The sequence below is a fragment of the Cricetulus griseus genome, assembly GCF_003668045.3.
Source record: "Cricetulus griseus strain 17A/GY chromosome 1 unlocalized genomic scaffold, alternate assembly CriGri-PICRH-1.0 chr1_0, whole genome shotgun sequence".
Classification (NCBI taxonomy): domain Eukaryota; kingdom Metazoa; phylum Chordata; class Mammalia; order Rodentia; family Cricetidae; genus Cricetulus; species Cricetulus griseus.
Window position 1 is genome coordinate 154693041 of NW_023276806.1, and position 20310 is coordinate 154713350.

General features: G+C 41.5%; 1 protein-coding gene across 1 annotated transcript; it reads right to left on the reverse strand.

Moving 5' to 3' along the window:
* Positions 1–232: 232 nt before the first annotated feature.
* On the reverse strand, positions 233–13035 carry Spic (Spi-C transcription factor). The gene is made up of 5 exons (XM_035451370.1): positions 12934–13035; positions 10836–10956; positions 8320–8420; positions 7079–7187; positions 233–774 (listed from the first exon to the last, which is right to left on the reverse strand). Exons 1-5 carry the CDS (start codon positions 13033–13035, stop codon positions 344–346), a joined length of 864 nt encoding a protein of 287 aa, XP_035307261.1. The 3' UTR covers positions 233–343.
* Between the last annotated feature and the right edge of the window lie 7275 nt (positions 13036–20310).

Here is a 20310-nt window from a genome sequence, read left to right on the forward strand (position 1 = left end):
TATGGAAGCAGAATGTTGTATACAAAATAAACAAAATCTTAAAAAAAATTCTTATATATAATCAGAAAAATGCAAATTAAAGTCACAGTCATAATCTAATGCTTGTTAGATTGGATATTATAAAAGATATTGTAGTTTTTGAGTCATGAACATCTTGTTATAACCTCTGTGTCACAGTACATGTTGCAAATACTACCTAAAGTCTGACCATATTCTATACAGAGTCCTCCTTAGATGTTTGTGTATCGTGTATGTATGCCTATGGAGAGCAGCTGTTTGCCTTAGAAGTTCTGGAACTGGGGATTTTTCTGATGCTAGCAAGACAAGGAATGGTAGAATACAATTAGAAGCTGGAGTGGCTTAGCTCTTGGTAACCAGCATAAGCATAGTAGTTTGTATTCCAGTGGTTCATGCTAAGACATTCCTGATTAGGTTGGTCATACTGGCAGTAGAACAGGTCTTTCGCCTGGAAGTGAGATGGAGATGGAGACAGGCTCTGGAGAACAGCTTCACTGAACTGGTAGGTCAGCTTCCTGCGGATTTTCGTGATCTCCCCAGTCCTGGCATAGTTCCTCAGGGCTCTGGCCATCTTCTGGTAAGTCATAGGTTTTCGGTTGCCTTTTCTTTTCCCCCATAGCTCAGCAAGCCTTTCTTTGTTTTTTGATATAAACTGAAAGACACCTTTGGTTTTGTCTACCCATTGAATACAAGATGACATATCTGAATCGCACAGAGATTGGAAAAGGTATTCAAACAGCCGAAGCTTCCTCCTGCCTGCAATTGAGGGAAAGAAGAGACATCAAACCCTTTGTGGCTGGCCCTGGAAGGTCCTAGGGAAGGACTTTCTGAGCCCCAGAAATGGAAACTTCACTGAGCTGGTTTCCTCTTACTCACTACCTTAGGAATGCAGTTACCAGCAGCCCAGAAAGATCAATGGGCCTCTTAAAGTTTGCACTGGGACTAAATGATACAGAAATTGTTAAAAGGTGCTTATTGTCCTGAAAGATTTTAGTTTGCTGAGAGAAAAAGTTTTAAAAGATTTTAGTTCACAGAGAGAAAAAGTTTCCCACAGGCCTTGGCCCATTACAAGGAAGTTGGCCCCAACCCCAGGCACATCCTATGGTTTAGACAGGGGGCAATCGCTAAGACAACCCTCTTTGGGTCACACCTGGCTGACCAACAGACAATCAAGGACTTTCCAGGGTACGTTCTGTGGTCTTTCCTTTGTAGAAGAGCAGGTCACACCTGGGTGACGACTCTAACATGAGATCATACTTTGTAATCAATCACTTTGTGCTCCTTGCCTGTATGCTGATTTGTGGGGTTTTCCTACATAAGGAGCTTGCACCCCATGCTGGGGTGTGCAGCTTCCCTGATATTGCTGACACCCGAATGTGCATTTGTTCAATAAACCCTCTTGCTTTTGCAGTTCTTGGTCTGGTTTCTGAGTCTGGGGGGCTCCTCAGGATCCTGAGGCCCTTAGGGGCCTGGGGGGGGGCTCTTTCATTTGGCGAGCCAGCCAGGAGGTCAGAGGAGACCCCAGACTCAGTACTGCGACTAAGAGGAAGTCCGGCTGGCTTATTTGGATTTATGTTTTCTGTTTGTCTGTCTATTTGGAAGCCCTGTATAGGCTATGCAGGCTTTGTAGAGACGCATGAGGTAGACTGACGAGTTGTTCCCCTCTGAGTCCGATCCTGAAGAATGCTTCATGGGGAGTTTGGGTGGGCGAGGGCGAGCAGGCAACCCTCGTCCCTGGGAGCGGACAACGCAAGTCTCCGCCGCTCCCTTTTGAATTTGTGATTTTGGTTTGGCACCGATTTGCAGCTGCTCGGCCTTTGTTGTTTGGCCTGACTGTCTGTCTCAGTCTTTGTCTCTTTGTCTCTTTTTGTTTTTCACCATCTGACCACCATGGGACAACAACTAACAACCCCCTTAAGTTTGACTCTAGACCATTGGGGAGACGTTTGGGACTGAGCCAACAACCAGTCCCCAAACGTCAAGAAGAAAAAATTGCAAACTTTCTGCAGTTCTAAGTGGCCAACATTTTAATGTTGGCTGGTCTTGGGACAGTTCTTTTAATTTTGAGATTATTTTACAGGTAAAAGAAAAAGTGTTCGATTCTGGACCCCACGGACACCCCGACCAGGTTTTCTAAGATGGGGATATCTAAGAGAATCAAAAAAAAAAAAAAAAAGAGCAAAAAGTAATAAAAATTTAAAGAGGGTCAAAAGAAAGTCATAAAAATGTCAGATAAAATGTAAACTGTTTACTATGGGCTCTCATATCTCTTTATAATAGTAATACAGGTTAAAAATTTTGACCACACCAGGTTAATTCTGTTTAAAAATTTTAAAAATTAATTCTGTATACTTGTTAAAAGGTTCTATCTGTGTTTTCTGGTATAAACGTAAATTTTATTATAAGCCAAAAGCCAAAACAAAAAACAAAAATGGTTCAAATATTTTTACTGTCTAATTCTAACAATAGCCAGTCATTTGTGGACATAGCTCAGAATTTATCTCTGAGCGCTAGTCATTAAATTTGGGTTATCAAAGATAATATTAAGACTGTTTCATGGTTAAATCTGTCAAAAATTAAAACTAGTAACACTAGAAATTAAAGGTTATAAGATATTTATACTTCTGTTATATTGTTAATATTTATGCTTAAATCAAAAGAGCTAAAATTTAAGATCACAGCCATAAATTCCAAATGTTAATAAAAAAATTAAGCTGTTTTTCTTATGGTACAGTAAGACAATGACCTAAGTTTAACAAAGGGCTTAAAATAACTGCTAAGCCCATAGGTCTAAATTCTTTAAAATTTTAAAAACAAAACTCTTTTATAAGGGTAGCCTAAGACCACCTGTATGTCAGATGTTTATATTGATTAAAGGTAAACCTGACAATATAAAGTCTTAGTTTTATAAAAGTTGCTAACCTGTTATAAGATGTTTAAAAATACAAGTTACTAGCCATTCTTATACAAGTTTCCAGATTTACCTAGGCAGACTTCTAATACTACAGAGATCTGCAAAATATGGCATTCAAAATGTTAACTTAAAAAGTTTATAATATCAGACAGAAAATTCCAGATCCTGACAGTGACCCAAGGTCTCTAAAGAAGATTATGGGGCTCCATGGATTGTGACCACGCTGACCAGTGAGCATGATGCTCAGATGCTACACCTGCTGCCAGACAGGACCGGGCTCAGACTGTAGACAGGCTACAAGACACTGGAGAATTGATTGCACCACCTTTGCATAGACAAAATAAGGTCAGTCTTTTGCATGTCCCGCTTCCACAGAGAGAAAAAACTCTGTCTTTATGGACCTGGCAAAGATTTACTTCTGCCCCCAACACTATTGAGACGTGGGTATGGCTAACTTTATATGGACTGGGCCCTGTCATTTTTAATAGATTCAGAAACTGTATAAAATTTATACTTCTCAGATCTCTAATAGTATTAATTGTTAAACTATAGCCAGCTTAATAAATCATTTAATAAAGTTCTGATAAGCAGATAAAACCAACTATCTGCTGTTCAGTCACAAGCTCAAGGTTTTTAGATTTACTTTAGTTGTTATCTAAATATAAACTTAAAGGGCTTTTCATCAGGCCAAAGGCACCTCTGTCCAATCTATACCTGACTCTCTGGACAGAAGAAAAATGTACAAGCTTCTAACCCAAATCTATAGTTTTTGCTAGAACTCAAAGATATAAATATATTTCTGCCATTCTACAGATACCCAATATCTGCTTTTTCTACAATTAAGATTTCAATACAGATTAATAATAATAAAATGTCTAAAACTTCTATGTCCTAGTATATAATAAAATTCATATAGGCTTCAGAGGATCAAAAGTCATAAAGCTTGGATCCACTTCTCACAAATAAAAAGGACTCCAGATAAGTACAACTTTTGTTATCCCATCTATTTGTTCCTGAGGATGGGATTTTTTCCCTTGTCTTGGAACTCCTGTCCTTCTTGATCACTAAAAATATGGGCCTAAGAGTTCCAATAAGATATATAAGTTTTAACTTCTGTTCCCAGTTTAAACATGTTTCAACAGATTTCCACTTCTGGCAGACAAATATCAGTTGCTGACTACAGCCTGTTCCTAAAGACTTCAAGCCCTAGACTTGCTGTGGATGTAAACCAGTCCAGCTGATATAAACACCCCCTATCTCTACAACAGAGTCTGCCAACCAGAAGCTCCTGATGGATTCCCCATTGCCTAAATTCCGCCCCCCCCCTTTTTTTTTGCTTTTGACTAGCATTTCAACCTTCTTGGGTCCCTAACTTCGTCCCAAAGTCAGCAGGAAGCAGCATGGGAAAGAATACGTCGCCCATTTTCCCTGGTTAAAATGCTAAGTCAAAAAAACAAAACAAAATAAAACAAAAAAACAAACAAACAAACAGAAAAAAACTCCCTTACATGGGGGAAACGCTTGTCATTACCCAAGTCCTAGTTCTTACCCAGCAATATCAGGCTCTCAGGCAATAAAAAGGACCATAGATTTAAGGATTAAAACCTCACAAAAAAAAAAAAAAAAAATGGGGGAATGAAAGATTTTACTTTGCTGACAGAAAAAGTTTTAAAAGATTTTAGTTCACAGAGAGAAAGTTTCCCATAGGCCTTGGCCCATTACAAGGAAGTTGGCCCCAACCCCAGTCACATCCTATGGTTTAGACAGGGGGCAATCACTAAGACAACCCTCTTTGGGTCACACCTGACTGGTCAACAATCAAGGACTTTTCTGGGTACGTTCTATGGTTTTTTCTTTGTAGAAAAGCAGATCATACCTGGGTGACCACTCTAACATGAGATCATACTTTGTAATCAATCACTTTGTGCCCCTTGCCTGTATGCTGATTTGTGGGTTTTTCCTATATAAGGAGCTTGCACCCCATGCTGGGGTGTGCAGCTTCCCCGATATTGCTGACACCTGAATGTGCATTCGTTCAATAAACCCTCTTGCTTTTGCAGTTCTTGCTCTGGTTTCTGAGTCTGGGGGGCTCCTCAGGATCCTGAGGCCCTTAGGAGTCTGGGGGTCTTTCAGTCCTCTGGAAAAAGGAAGCCTGCACCCCCACATCTGGAGATCTCATTTGAAGGCAGTTTTTGTTCAGTTAAATTTCCACCATAGTTTCTCATTATGAAACATACAAGGGGGCTGGAGAGATGGCTCTGAGGTTAAGAGCACTGGTTGCTCTTCCAGAGGTCCTTAGTTCAATTCCTAGCAACCACATGGTGGCTCACAACCATCTATATAGTGGGGGTCTGATGCCCTCTTCTGGCATAAAGGCATACATGCAAATAGATCACTCATATGCATAAAATAATAAATAACTCTTAAAAAAAGAAACATACAAGGGGCTGGAGTTGGCTCAGCTGTTAGAGCTCTTATTGAGCTTGCAGAAAAGACTCAGGTTCGAGTCCCAGCAGCTCACAAATATCTTTAACTCCAGTTCCACTGTTCTTAAATGTTGTCCTCTCTCTTGTCCCTAAAAGTAATATTAGGGGAATTAGTATCCATGACATGGAGGCTAGCTCTGGGGCTGTAAACAATGACATGAAAACATTTGACATTTCTACTCCAGTTTTTCTGAAGTTTACCATTGTTGTTGCAATTTTTTTTGTTTTTTGTTTGTTTGTTTGGTTGGTTGGTTGGTTGGTTTTTCGAGACAGGGTTTCTCTGTGTAACTTTGGAGCCTATCCTGACACTCGCTCTGGAGATCAAGCTGGCCTCAAACTCAGAGATCCGCCTGCCTCTGCCTCCCAAGTGTTGGGATTAAAGGCGTGTTCCACCAACGCCCTGTGTAAATATTTTTAATAGCATGTATTGATTACACAAAACCAATAGACTTTATTATTACATTTTTGTGGATGTTTGTATTAGAGCTCTAGAGAAACAGAACTGACAGAATGAGTATATATTCTAAGTCTGTTTGTTAGACTGTCTTACACCATGAGTCAAGCAGTTCAACAGTGATTGTCTACACGCTGTCCAGAGGATGAGAAGCAACAGCTGCCCAGCCCATGAGGCTAGAAGCTGAAGATCCCAGCCTTGTGACAAGTCTTCAGTCCACATTGTTCATGAGCAATGGCTAAGGACATTGTCATTTTCAATTACAAAACAAGTGTTAATGTCAGTATTTCATTTAGAGATGTAATAATTTGTGTCTCAAAATGACTAGATAGGGAAATAGATTTAGAGGATTCTTGTGCATTGTGTGTTGTTGATAGAATTCACTGAATTAAAGTGACAGCCATGTCATGACATCCCAATTAGCTTATGCATGTCATATCATGCTTCAATGGACCCACCAGTAGTTAAAAACAAAAACTCTTGGCTAGATTATATTTTCTCCTTAAGAAATCAGCGTAGTTTATTGCTGTATATCTCCACCTCCCAAAATCTGCTTTCATTATCTTGAGTTTAGAAATGGTGAAACTGTCCTCTGAGCATTACAAGACTGTTGAACATGACATGGCTGTTTACTATCAACTCACTACAGCTGTAGCTACCTGCACAAGAACTGCACAAAAATTGAGACTGCCTACACTCTAGCATGGTTATGGAGAGACACATGAGCTCCGTGAGGAGCTTTTGGTGCTGGGGGTGGGGTGGTGGCATTTTTCTTCCAGAGTGTAACCATCACTAAGTTGCCTATGATGCAATAAATAACACAACACCCTTGGAGTGTTCAATTCATGTTGTTTTTGTTTATTTGTTTGTTTGTTTTTGTCTATCTACACTTGTTTGTATCATGTAGCCCTGGCTTGCTGCAAACTTGCAATCCCTCTGCCTCAGTGCTGGCCCTAAGTATGTACTACTGTGTTTAGCTACAAGATAATACTTAGAGATATAATTACTTCTGAACTCCATCCAGCATGATGTCATGTACTTATAATCTGAAGCAGGATTGCAAGTTTGAAGACATCTTGGTCTACTAGTGAGCTCCAAGGCCAGCCTGAGCTACGTAATAACAGAAAGGAAAAAAAAAACAAACAAACCTAAACACATACATAGCATCCCTTTGTACCTTATGTAAAGGGTGTCATAGCAATGTACCTTTTCCTCCTTTTGGCTGGATGAGGGATACTTGTCCCAGCTGGTTTGCATTTATGCTTTGCAGAGGTTCCTGGAGACTTTCTTCCAAATACAAGTCCGCAGAACCATTCTACAGACACAAGACAGCAGGGTGTTAAGTGGGAGTTTGTCCTGTGTCTCCCCAACCCCCCATCAGTGGCTGAAGACCAAAGCTAAGAGAAAAGGGTACTAAACATCTGCATTCTCAAAGTACTGACTCCACTGCAGCCAGATCATCCCAGGGATGATCAAACGATACAGAGAGGACCAAGGGATATAGGTTAACATTTGACTCTTCCTCGAACGAGAAAGAGGTGATTACTCTTTTCTAAAGATGACCAGTGAGAAAGAGTCAAGAGAATCAGTGGGAATCAGGCATGGCGGATCACAACCCCAGCCCCAAGAAGCCTAGAGCTAGAGCTATGCAGAGAGTGACTGAGGCAGGAGGACTGCTTTGAGTTTAAGGAGATCCTGTGCTACAGAAACTGGGCTGCAGACAAACACCATATCTCAAAAAATAAACAAGAATATCACCTCCCCGACACCCTCCCCTTAGCAAGGAAAGTCAAAGATTAGGGTGTCAGTGCAAAGGGAAGATAGGATTTCATTCCTGGATTGAATGCCTTCCTGGGCAAGGGAGACCAATGGCAACTGGGATCAAGAGACAAGAGGAAGAAGTTCCTACCATGACACATGGCAAAGAAGTGTCCATTGATTGATGGGAAGGGAAGGGGCTGGGCTTTAGCTATCTTATCACTGCACACTGTCAGGCCAGGGGTCCCAACTACAAGAAGCTATACTCTGCAGTCTAAGAGTTAAAAAGGTAAGGTTGCCAGATTCAGTGAATAATAAAAGTACCATGGCCTTGAATGCAACCAAAAGGTGGATTATTATTCCCAGGCACCTTCACTGTGTGACCACTGATAACACAAATAAAAATGTCTGTGGTGGGAAGCGCTAATTGGAAGTCACACCCAGGAAAACATGTTCTGCTTGGGGCTCTCTGTCTAGTCTGGGATCCAGGTAACTACACTATTGTTCAGAGCTTTGTCAGCTCTTCTGTTCTGTGTTTGAACTGAGGTTCTACTGTCTCTCTGCTGCTTGCTCTCTCACACTTTTACTCGTGTTTGCTCCAAACTTTATAAACTCACTCATTAAACAAAAGCATAACTGTTGTGGACCCTTTTCTGTGCCGAGCGGCTGGCCTCGCTAGACATACTCACACTTCTCCAGGTATAGGTGGGTTCTTCTGAGTGTAGAATTCCATAATAGCTGGAATTGCTTATGCTGTGAGGGTAATAGTGAGCCATGTGATTTGTATTTTCTAATTAGAAAAAAGAACAGAAAGACATTTCTTAAGTCCAAGTTTACAAGCACACATTCATTCACGCACACGCACACTCACACGCACACGCACACGCACAGGTACGGAGTTGGCCCAAGGTATGCTGCCTTCTAAGTTCTTACCACTTTATATTTCTTTCATGGTGTTTACCCCAATATTCTAATATTATAGTCTTCTACATAACCCTTTTGCCTTATGGAGAAATAGTCCACGTACCTAAAGTGCCGCACTATATTTGATCTTGGAACTCTCTATGATACTGTATATAAATTCAGTAGACAACTTATTACATCTTATGTAGATAAAATAATAAAAATAACTGTAGAATTAGTGAAAGATAAAAATCTGTATTCTCCCACACTAACTACATGGAAGGCCTGAGAGATATAACAATGAAGAAGTTTTTTTCTGAGCTGGGGAGATGACTCAATGATCAAAGCACTTGCCACACAAGTGTAAGGAACCAGAGCTCCCAGACCCAGGTAAATCTGAGCACATAGAGATGTGTATGTAATCCCAGTATCTCTGTGGCAAGATGGAAGGCAGAGTCAGGGGAGTCCCTGAAGTTCTCAGGCTAGCTAGCTTGCATATGCATGGTATTAAGACTCTGACAAAGATGACACCCAAGGCTGTCTCCTGACTTCCACAGTCTAATTATGGCCCAGATAATACACACAATACACCATGCACATATACACATATGAAATACACCGTACACTTACATAATACAACAGACATGCTGGGCATTGGTGGCACAAACCTTTAATCCCAGCACTCAGGAGGCAGAGGCAGGTGGATCTCTGTGAGTTCGAGGCCAGCCTGGTCTCCAGAGTGAGTGCCAGGATAGGCTCCAAAGCTACACAGAGAAACCCTGTCTCGAAAACAACAACAACAAAAAAAAACAGGCACATATACACATACGCAGTACACCATACACTTACACAATACACCATGCACATATACATACATAATACACCATACACATATACATATACACATACACAATATACCATACACATATACATATACAAATACATAATATACCATACACATATACATATACACATGTACAATATACCATACTCATATACATATACACATACACATACACAGAATGCATATACATATTTTTAAAGGAAAAGCTTTTCCTGAAAACAAGATGATATAATAAGCAAATGATAAGCAGACTTTGTTTGTTCTTTGTCTTATTGAAATAAGGTTCAACTTCTCCACTGCTGGTGGGAGTGTCAACTTGTACAGCCACTTTGGAAATCAGTATGGTGACTCCTCAAGAAAATGGGAATCAGTCTACCACAAGATCCAGCAATTCTACTCCTAGGCATATACCCAAAAGAAGCACATTCATACAACAAGGACATCTGTTCAACGATGTTCATAGCAGCACTATTTGTAATAGCCAGAAACTGGAAGCAGCCTAGATGCCCCTCAACTAAAGAATGGATAGAGAAATTGTGGTACATTTACACAATGGAGTACTACTCAGTGGGAAAAGAACAATGGAATCTTGAAATTTGCAGGAAAATGGATGGAACTCGAAGAAACCATTCTGAGCGAGGTAACCCAATCACAAAAAACAAACATGATATGTACTCACTCATATGTGGATTTTAAACATAGAGTAGGGGATTACCAGCCTACAATCCACACTGCCAGAGAAGCTAGTAAACAAGGAGGACCCTAAAAGAGACAAACTTTCTCCCCTGGAGAAGGGGAAAGGGTCACCATCCCCTGAGCAAATTGAGAACATGGAAAGAGGGAGGAGGGAGCCACGAAAATGAGAAGGGAAGAAAAGGAAGAATGCAGAGGTCATGAGGGAGCAGAAAGGTTTAGTCAGGTGTAGGTTAGAAGAAAAGATATGTGATAGGTAGGGTTTTAGTTGGGGAGGTGGTAGAGGAGGACGGGAGGGAGAAGGGAACTGAGATTGTCATGTAATTCAATCTTGTTTGTAATTCAAATAAAAAAGTTAAAAACAAAACAAAAACAAACAAACAAACAAAAAAAAGAGAAAGAAATAGGGTTCAACTATATATCAGTCCAGCCTCAAAACAATGACCCCTTGGCCTCCATTCCACATCACTTCATCACTTTTACAATTATTTTATGTATATGGGTGTTTTACCTGTGTGTGTACATGTGTGTGAGCCAAAGCCAACCTCAGACATCATCCTTCAATAGCCTTGTGTTTTGAGGCAGTCTCTCATTAGCCTACAGTTCATCAATAAGGGTATGCTGGCTAGCTAGGGAAAACCCCTTCTCCAGCTTGGCAATGCCAAGATCATAAGTCTATCTATTAGGTTTTCATGCCTTATCTCTTACACACATGTGACTAACTAGCCACGTGTGCCAAGAGATAAGAGTAAATGACTATTTTACCTGGGAAGTACTGAAGTCCTCCAACTGAATGTTGCAACACCTCTAAAGCATCAGCAAATTGTTGACCCAGGCTGTCTTGTTCAATACAAGTGTATTGCAACAATGGTGAAGTTTGAGAGTTCTGCAATTTATAAAAGGTAACTTTACTCTTTTGCTAGGAGAGTTTCAACTTTAGCACTATGGGCATAGTAGAGTAGCTAAGTTGTCATTGCAGCATGCTGTTCTTTGCAGTGTAGAATACTCAACAGCTTCTTGGGCCCTCCCTGCTAGATGTCCATAGCCATAGACAACTAATAGTACGCCTCAGGTGTCACCAAATGTGAGAGCCAGTTTCCTAGTTTAGTATTTAAAGCACTGGCCTGTCAGCCTGGTGATTACCAAAAGCATTTATCTTATATCATAAATATTATACCATATAATTATGTAATTTGATAGAGCATAAAATTTTATATGGTATAAATAAAAATTACAGGTTCAATCCCTGGCACCACCTAAGCAGAGCATGGTAGCACATGTCTGTAATCGCAGCCCAATGATCAGCACCTCAAGGCCATCCCTGGCAACATATGGCCAACCTGGGATACAGGAAACCCTTCTCAAAAAGAAAAAGGAAAACTTAGTTTCAATGCTGGGGAATAAAGATAAACAAACCAGCTGACCATTGTTCACTAATGGTCGTCTTGGGTTGAGGAAGCTGTGTGGTAAAGCACTTGCTGCTAGCTTGCACAAGGCTCTGGGCTCAATAACAAGTTCTGGTGGGGAAGAAAAAGACCAATTAAATAAAAGGAATGCTGGGGAATAAAGATAAACAAACCAGCTGACCATTGTTCACTAATGGTCGTCTTGGGTTGAGGAAGCTGTGTGGTAAAGCACTTGCTGCTAGCTTGCACAAGGCTCTGGGCTCAATAACAAGTTCTGGTGGGGAAGAAAAAGACCAATTAAATAAAAGGACAGTTCCAAATAGGTTTAACATTTATTGTTTGTTTGTCTTTTGCTTTTTTGGACACAAGATCTCAGTCTGTAGCCCAGGCTGGCCTCTAATTCATAGTAATCTTCCTGCCTCAGCCTCTTGAGCATTTGGATTACAGGTATGAGATTAACCTTGAAACAAAAGTAATTTTTAATTTGATTCTAAATAAACAGATCTTGCCCTGAAAAATGGTATAAATGCAAAATGCCATCATCTGAATTCTTTCACAGTACAAATTTTCTTTCCACAAAACTTCCTACAAATATTTCACTTTTCTAACATTACATGTATATGTATATTGTATGTGAGTGAAGGAACATGTATGTTTGTGTGGCTTCTCGTGCATGCCAGTGTGTACAGAGAGCAGAAGCTGATGTCAAGGTCTTCCTCCACTACTCTCTACCCTACGAATGGAAACAGGATCTCAGAACTTGCTGATTGGATAAGTTGGTGATCTTGTGATGACTCATCCTTCTAAGTGCTGGGATTAAAGGAGGCCACTACACCCTGGCAAGATGTCCTAGTTTGGTTTCTATTTCTGTGATAAAACCCCATGACCAAAACAACTTGAGAGGAAAGGGGTTTTACTATTGTCACTGCATCATTGAGGGATGTCAGGGCAGGAACTTGAGGCAGGAACTAAAGCAGAGGCCACTGAGAAATGAGTATGTACTGGCTTGCTCAGCTTGCTTTCTTATGTAACTCTGGAGTACCCACTACCGTGGTCAGAACCCTCTCACAGTCAATCAACAAAATGCTCCAGAGTGTTGGTGGTACACTCCTTTAATCCCAGCATTTGGCAGAGGCAGGCTGTGAGTTCATGGCCAGACTAGTCTACAAAGCCAGTTCCAGGCTACAGAGAGAAATGCTGTCTCAAAATAAATAAATAAATAAATAAATAAATAAATAAATAAATAAATAAATGAAAGAGAAAAGGCTCCAGAGACTCACCTATAGGCCAATCTATTGGAGGCATTTTCTTAATTAAATTTCTTCTTCACAGATGACTCTAGCTTGTGCCATGCCAGGAAGGAAAAAATCAACAAAGAACTAGCTAGCACATCAGCGTTCCCGGGGTTCTGGAGATCCAAAGACTGGTCCTCATGTTTACAGTGCAACCATTTCTACCTGCAGAGCCATCACCCCAGCTCCTACACATTCTGAAATAGCTAAAGGTGGTGGGTCACCCTCACTGCTTAGCTGATCAGAGAACAGAAAGCACAGGAGCATGTTGAAGAATCCCAGTCATTTAAGTACTTTAACCTGGGCATGGCAGTGCAAACCTATAATCCTCTACTGTAACCCTAGCTCTTGAAAGCTGACTCAGAAAGACTAGCTCAAATTGGAGTTTGTGGCCAGTCTCACCCCAAATGCTTTTAATTTAAAAATTTTGAAATTCAATTTTTCACCTTAGCACACACACAACCTTTTTAAGTAATAGTGAACTTTAGACCTCTTTGCCTTCAGAATCTTGGTGCAGACCTTTTATTGGGCCAAGCATGAAGGCCGGTGTAGAAAGCCTGTACCTGGAAGCCTGAGGACATTTGGTTTCTGTGGGTTACAGGATTTTTTTTTTTGTGTGTGTGTGTGTGTGTGTGTGTGTGTGTGTGTGTGTGTGTGTGTGTGTGTGCCTCTAGAAAAAAGATTTGTTATCTACGTCTTTATCACTTTCAGTGATGAATATTTTCTCTAATACCAGTTGTCGCAGAGATGGGTGCTTTAAATGTTCCCTATTTGTGTGAATGTGAATATATATCAAAGCCACTATAGATAAAAGTGTGGGAATTTAAAACAGATTACCATACCATTTAAAAACCAGAGGCTGTTAGCCGGGCGCACGCCTTTAATCCCAGCACTCAGTGAGTTCGAGACCAGCCTGGTCTACAAGAGCTAGTTCCAGGACAGCCTCCAAAGCCACAGAGAAAACCAAAAAAGAGGCTGTTGGCTGTTACCTCAAGTTCTTATCCCATAAACAGATACCCTTTATTATTATTTAATGTTTAGCATTTATTTCATTTTTTGTTGTTGTTTGTTTTGACACAGGGTTTCTCTGTGTAGTCCTGGCTGTCCTGAACACACTTATGTAGAGCAGGCTGGCCTTTAACTCAGAGATCTGCCTGCCTCTGCCTCCTAAGAGTACCACCACTACCTGGCAAGGTTTTAATCTAATACTGATATAATAACAATAAATACCAAATAATACAGTGATCACAGCACAATACTTTATCTTCCAATCAGTTCACTTAAAAGAAAACATGAGACCGGGCTGTGGTGGTTCGTGCCCTTAATCCCAGCCTGTCTACAAAGTAAGTTCCAGTACAGCCAAAGCTACACAGAGCTGTCTCGAAAAACTAAGAACAACAACAACAAAAAGAAAACATAAGAACATTCATAAATCCAGTTTTGGATATGTTCTTTAGTCAGTTTTTTTGGCTGTCTGTTTACTTGCTCTTTTGAGACAGTGACTATGAAGCCTGGGCTAGCCTCACACTCATTCTGTAATCCAGACTGGTTTTAAACTCATGTCAGTCCTCCTCTGTCAGCCTCCCAAAAGCTGAGATTTTAGCCATGCACTGACCTTACCCACCACATTAACATTATCAGTGCCAGATAATTTTTTAAAGCTATCCACAACTTTGAGGCAATCATGACTTCATTCATTAGTGCTGAAGACTGCTGTATTTTGAACTAAGTACCTAAAGGTGCCAGGAGTATTCTAGTAGAAGCAAACTCTCTACACTTTGTTTCTATGAGCTGTAAATAGAGGAGCATAAGTGGTTTCAATGAAGAACATGCTGTAAAGACGCGGGTTCAGGTGCTGAATCCCCTCAAACTGGAGTTTGCATTCCTAGTACCAAAGCCTGTCACAATGACCAAGCTGCAAATACAAAGGAGAGAGAAAATCTTGCTAGTCACCTTAATGGATCAACATTTCTTGCAACTGAACAATTAATAAGACAATCACCCAAGAAACATTCATCTGAAGGAAAAAATTGAACAGTTAATGTAAAGGGCTTGGAAAAGCATAATCTTGGAACACTCACCCAGAAGAGACACTCAGCTCTTCATGGAAGATACACTTCAGCCCTTCATGAAGTTGCAGTTAGCAACTATCAAGTTAGCAACGATCAAGAGCATGCTGGCAGAGGTGCAATAAATACTTATTTTTAAGGAAGTGCTACAAAGGGGATTTTTTTTTAAAGATACAGTGCCTACATAATTCCATTTCTTGGTGTAGCCAGTAAGATGTCAAGGGCTGCTATTTTGAAGGGACGTGGAATAGTTTGCATTCTTGGGGCCCAAACATTAGAATCAAACTCAAGGCCCAGCCCCAATACATTCTCCCACTCCCACTCAACTTCTCTGTTCTGCTAGCCTATTCAGAAACCTCTGACCTATCTCATCCCCCACCACCATTAAGAAAAAAAGAAATGTTAATCTTCTCTTCCAGTTTGGGACTCCAATCTCTTCTCTAGACTGAATAGCCTGCCCCAAGACCTCTCCTAAAGATCCTCAAGCTAAGCCACATCATCCTTGAGCCTTCATTGCAATCTTCAAGACTCAGCTCCGGCACCATAGATTTTCCTGACCCGCCTAAACCTTAGTTCCCACAGTTCATTCAAGAGGAAATAATCTGGTAAAGGCACTCATTGCCAAGCCTGATGGCCTGAATTCTGTCCTGGAACCAGAACTGACTCCTTCAAAGGGTAGTAAGGGCTGGTTGTGATGTCTCACTTATCCAGCACTCAGCAGAGGCAGGAAGATCAGTGGGAGTTTAAGAACAGATAGGGCTACATCACGAGACCCTGTCCCAAGAAGCAAAGGAGTAAGCTAGAGAGATGGCTCAGAAATTAAAAACACTGGCTGCTTTCCCAGAGGGCTCCTAGCCCCTACAATAGCAGTGCACAATCTGATACTCTCTTCCGGTCTCTATGGACACCCAGTATTTCAGAGCTGCAGACACACACACAGACCACACACAAATCCATAGCATAATGGGGGTGGGCAGGATGAGGTGAAAGGTCTACAAGTCTAGGCCATCTTCAGCATGGAGATCCCTGGATGGCACCTTCCCTGCTGAATGTTCCTCAGGCACTGCAGCCACTGATACAGAGAAGTTCTCTACTGAACTTGAAGGTTAAAGTGACTTTTGGTGACTCTGATGGGAATTTGGGAGTTGTCCCAGGTCTCCTTGGTGCACCCTCCCCAAGTATCTGTTTCACATACCTGTCCAACACAGCATTGTAAATCGTGCAAAATGGAAACAAACTCGTCCTCCCAAGGCTTGGTTTGGCAGGCTCCTAACCAGCATGCACAGGGCCTTCTTAAAAGCCTGGGGTGGGGCAAAGTAGGGGGTGGGGAGGAAAAAGTCCAAACAAATGCTCAGTGTATCCTCTTAGGTAGTAACGTTGGAAGGGTGTGTGTACTTACCTTTTCCCTTTGATATGGAATTTGTTGTTGTATGAGGTGGTTTGTCATGCAAATATAACAAACAGCCCCTCTTCTCAAATGCAGACACTAAGGTAACAAAAATAGAAACCTAATCACTCATGTTGATTTATTGTTATTGAATTGCAGCCCCACCAAATCTTCACCCATTTTCAAGACATCCAATTTATTTATTTTATTCATTTGATAAATACAAGTTTTGGAGTTCTTTACTCCATAGGCATGATTCAGTGTCTAAGAGTCATATCTCCATGGGCGATGGGCGTTGGTGGCTCACGCCTTTAATCTCAGCACTCAGGAGGCTGAGGCAGGCAGATCTCTGTGAGCTCAAGACCAGCCTGATCTACAAGAGCTAGTTCCAGGAGAGCCTCCAAAGCCACAGAGAAACCCTGTCTCGGGAAATAAATAAATAAATAAGTAAATAAATCTCAGCACTCGGGAGGCAGAGGCAATTGGATCTCTGTGAGTTCAAGGCCAGGCTGGTCTACAAATCGAGTTCCAGGATAGCCAGAGCTACACAGAGAAACCCTGTTTGGAAAAAGAAAAAAGAAAAACATAGGAGTGGAGGGGAAGGAAGGAACAGGGGATGGAATGGAGAGCTAACTTATTCAAGGTACAGAAAAAAGGCCAGAGAGGAAAATAAACTTGGGGAGGGGTTGGAGGAGGAGGGTGGACAAAAGATAAAGGTGGAAAGAGCTCCACAGTCCCAAGGGCTCTACGGAGGCTAGTCTCATGTCTCAGGCTTGGCAGTATTTTAAATGAATGTAGGAACTCATATAATCTCAGGACTGGGGAGGCTAAATTGGTGAATTGATACAGTGATACCTTGTCTTGAAAAACAAAACAATAACCAAAAAAGCAAATGCATAAGATGTTGACTGAGGGCTGGAGAAGTAGTTTGGTTGGTAGAGTACCCAGAAAGCACAAAGCCCTGGGTTCAATCCCCAGCACTGCATAAAACTGGTCATGAAGGTACAAGTCTGCAATCCAAGCCCATGGGAGGTGGAAACAGAAGAACCAGAAGCCAATGTATAGCTACATAGTGAGTTACAGGTCAGTCTGGGCTACCAAGGACCTGTTTGCTGAGGAAAGGCTATATAATCAATACATGAGGAAGCGTTGCAAGCTTCCTTAGGGAGGCTGGTGAGTAGGCTTGTCATGTTTGGATGCAGCACTCTGTTCTCAATTAGAAAAGAGAGTTGCAGTGGTTCTGTACTAAGAGCTGATGGGTGTGGACACCAAGGAAAGAAGGTCTTTTAGCGCATAAGAGTTCAGAGAGGGTGGGAACATGCACAGGTGTAAACCAGATGGGAGGCTGAGAAAGAGAGTGGACACAGGTGCCATCCTAGGCCAGAAGTTATTTATCTCCAATTGATAACCGCTGGCAAATGAAAAATTAGTCTTGCCGGGCGTTGGTGGCTCATGCCTTTAATCCCAGCACTCGGGAGGCAGGAGGATCTCTGTGAGTTCGAGGCCAGCCTGGTCTACAGAGCAAGTGCCAAGTACCAGGATGGGTTCCAAAGCTACACAGAGAAACCCTGTCTCAAAAAGCAAAAAAAAAAAAAAAAAAAAAAAAAAAAAGAAAGAAAGAAAAGAAAAAAGAAAAAGAAAGAAAGAAAAGAAAAGAAAAGAAAAATTAGTTCTCTCCAATGGAGTCTCAATGAGTATACAAACCACTCTTAAGGGCAGACTCCTTGCCCAGCAATACCTGGCCAACACAAAATTAACTCGATGCTATTTTGAGGGGTTTCTGTCTCATAATACTTGGTCTGAGCTTTTGTTTTTGTTAACCTTACAGGTCTTTTGCTTATATATTATGCTTTCTGATTTTGTTTCTTTATGGGATTTCTCTCTGTGTGTGAATATGTGTGTCTCGGTGTCTATGTATGGTTCTTACACATTTTCTTTTTTTTTAAAGATTTATTTATTTATTTATTTATCATGTATGCAGTGCGTGCCAGATCATATTACAGATAGTTGTGAGCCACCATGTGGTTGCTGGGAATTGAACTCAGAACCTCTGGAAGAACAGTCAGTGCTCTTAACCCCTGTTAAGAGCCATATCTCCAGCCCCCTGTTACCTGTTTTCTAATGAGAGAGAGCATGAAAGTGTGTGGATTTGAGTGGGAAGAATATAGGAGGATTTAGAGGGGGAAAACAGGTAATCAGAATATATTGTATGAAAAAAATCTATTTCCAATTAAAAGTAATGAAATAAGTATTTTCCAGATCTTCTAAAGAAAAGCAAAGAGAAATGCCTTTCAGGTGCCCTGTGAGTCTAAAGTGCCAGATGGTTTTGACGACCAGAAAAGGTGGTGTATAAACCTTTTAGGCAGGAGTTCAAAGATCTTAATCTTCGCCCAATGGTGGTGGTGCACGCCTTTAATCCCAGCACTCGGGAGGCAGAGGCAAGTGTATCTCTGTGAGTTTGACACCGGCCTGGTCTACAGACTAAGCTCCAGGATGGCCAGGGCTACATAGAAAAAACCTAGTCTTGAAAAACTAGAAACAACAAAATTAATTAATTTGCATACTTTTTCCAGCTCCATCAGTTTCTCCTCTCCTTCCAGTAACCCCCAACTTCCCCTCTCCCCATTCCTCCTTCTTTCTCTTCTGAAAAGGGCAAATCTCCCATGTGTATCAGACAGCCTTAACATATCAAAACTAGGTACCTCCTCTCCTACTAAGGCTGGCTTAGGTAACCCAGTAGGATGGAAGGGTCCCAAAAGCAGAGTTAGAGACAGCTCTGCTCCCACTGTTAGGAGTCCCACAAGAAGATCAAGCTACATAAATGTCACATATATGCAGAGGGCCTAGGTCAGTCCCACTCAGGTGACTGCTCTGGTTAGGGGAATTAGTCCCTGTGAACCCTTATGAGCCCAGGTTAGTTGATTCTGTGGGTTTACTTGTAGTGTCCTTGACCCCTCTGGCTCCCACAATCTTTCCTCTCCCTCTTCCACAAGATTCCCCGAGGTCTGCCTAATGTTTGGCTGTGGGTTTGCATTTGTCTCCATCAGTCGCTAGATGAAGCCTCTTGGATGACAATTGGACTAGGCAACAATCTGTAGGTATAGCAGAATATCATTAGGAATCATTTCAGTGACTTTTGTTTTTGCCAGTCATGTTAGGTTCCATCCTAGGCCTCTGGGCTATCCAGCCTCTGGGTCCTGGCCCTCTAGGCAGCGTCAGGGATGGGCTCCCTCTCTTCATATGGGTCTCAAGCTAGACCAGTCATTGGTTGGCTAGTTCCATAATTTCTATGCTACCTTTACTCCAGCACATTTGGCAGACAGGGAAAACTGTGGGTCAAAGAGTTTATAACTGGGTTGGGGTCCCAAATACTCTACTGGATGTTTTGCCTGGTTACAGGAGATGGTCAGTTCAGGTTCTACATCCTCTTGTAATCCCAATTGCTAGGAGTCTTAGCTAGGGTCACCCTCATAGATTCCTGGGAGTTTCCATTGTGCTAGGTTTCTAGCTTATCTCAGACATACCCCCAGATTCCAGTTGCCTCTCCCAGTATTCTCTCCCTCCATCCTCCCCCTACCTGATACCATGTCAATCCCCCATCTAGACCCCCCTCCATCCACCTGGGATGGATATTCTATTTTCCCTTTACAGTGAGACTCAAGCACATCCCCCTTGCTACTTAGTTTCTTTGGGTCTGTGGGTTGTAGCATGGCTATCCTTTCCTTTACAGCTAATATTCACTTATGAGTGAGTACATATCATATTTGTCTTTCTGGGTCTGGGTTACCTCACTCAGAATGATCTTTTCTAGTTCATCCATTTGCTGGTAAACTTCATGATGTCAGTTTTTCATCAGCTAAGTAGTACTCCATTATGTAAATGTACCACTTTTTCTTTATCCATTCTTCAATGGGGGGGGTGCATCTAGGTTGTTTTCAAGATTTGGCTATTACTAATAATGTTACTGTGAATATAGTTGAGCAAATGTTCTTGTTTATGATTGAGCATCCTTTGGAAATATGCCCACGAGTGGTATACCTGGGTCTTGAGGTAGATTGATTCTCAATTTCCTGAGAAACAACCATA

Coding starts and splice junctions, on each gene's coding strand:
- Spic (XM_035451370.1), bottom strand. CDS start 13,035: ATGCTCCTGTGCTTTCTGTTCTCTGATCAGCTAAGCAGTGAGGGTGAC. Junction 10,957..12,933: donor CTGGGGTGATGGCTCTGCAG/GTAGAAATGGTT, acceptor TATAAATTGCAG/AACTCTCAAACTTCACCATT. Junction 775..7,078: donor CCAGCCAAAAGGAGGAAAAG/GTACATTGCTAT, acceptor CCTCAATTGCAG/GCAGGAGGAAGCTTCGGCTG.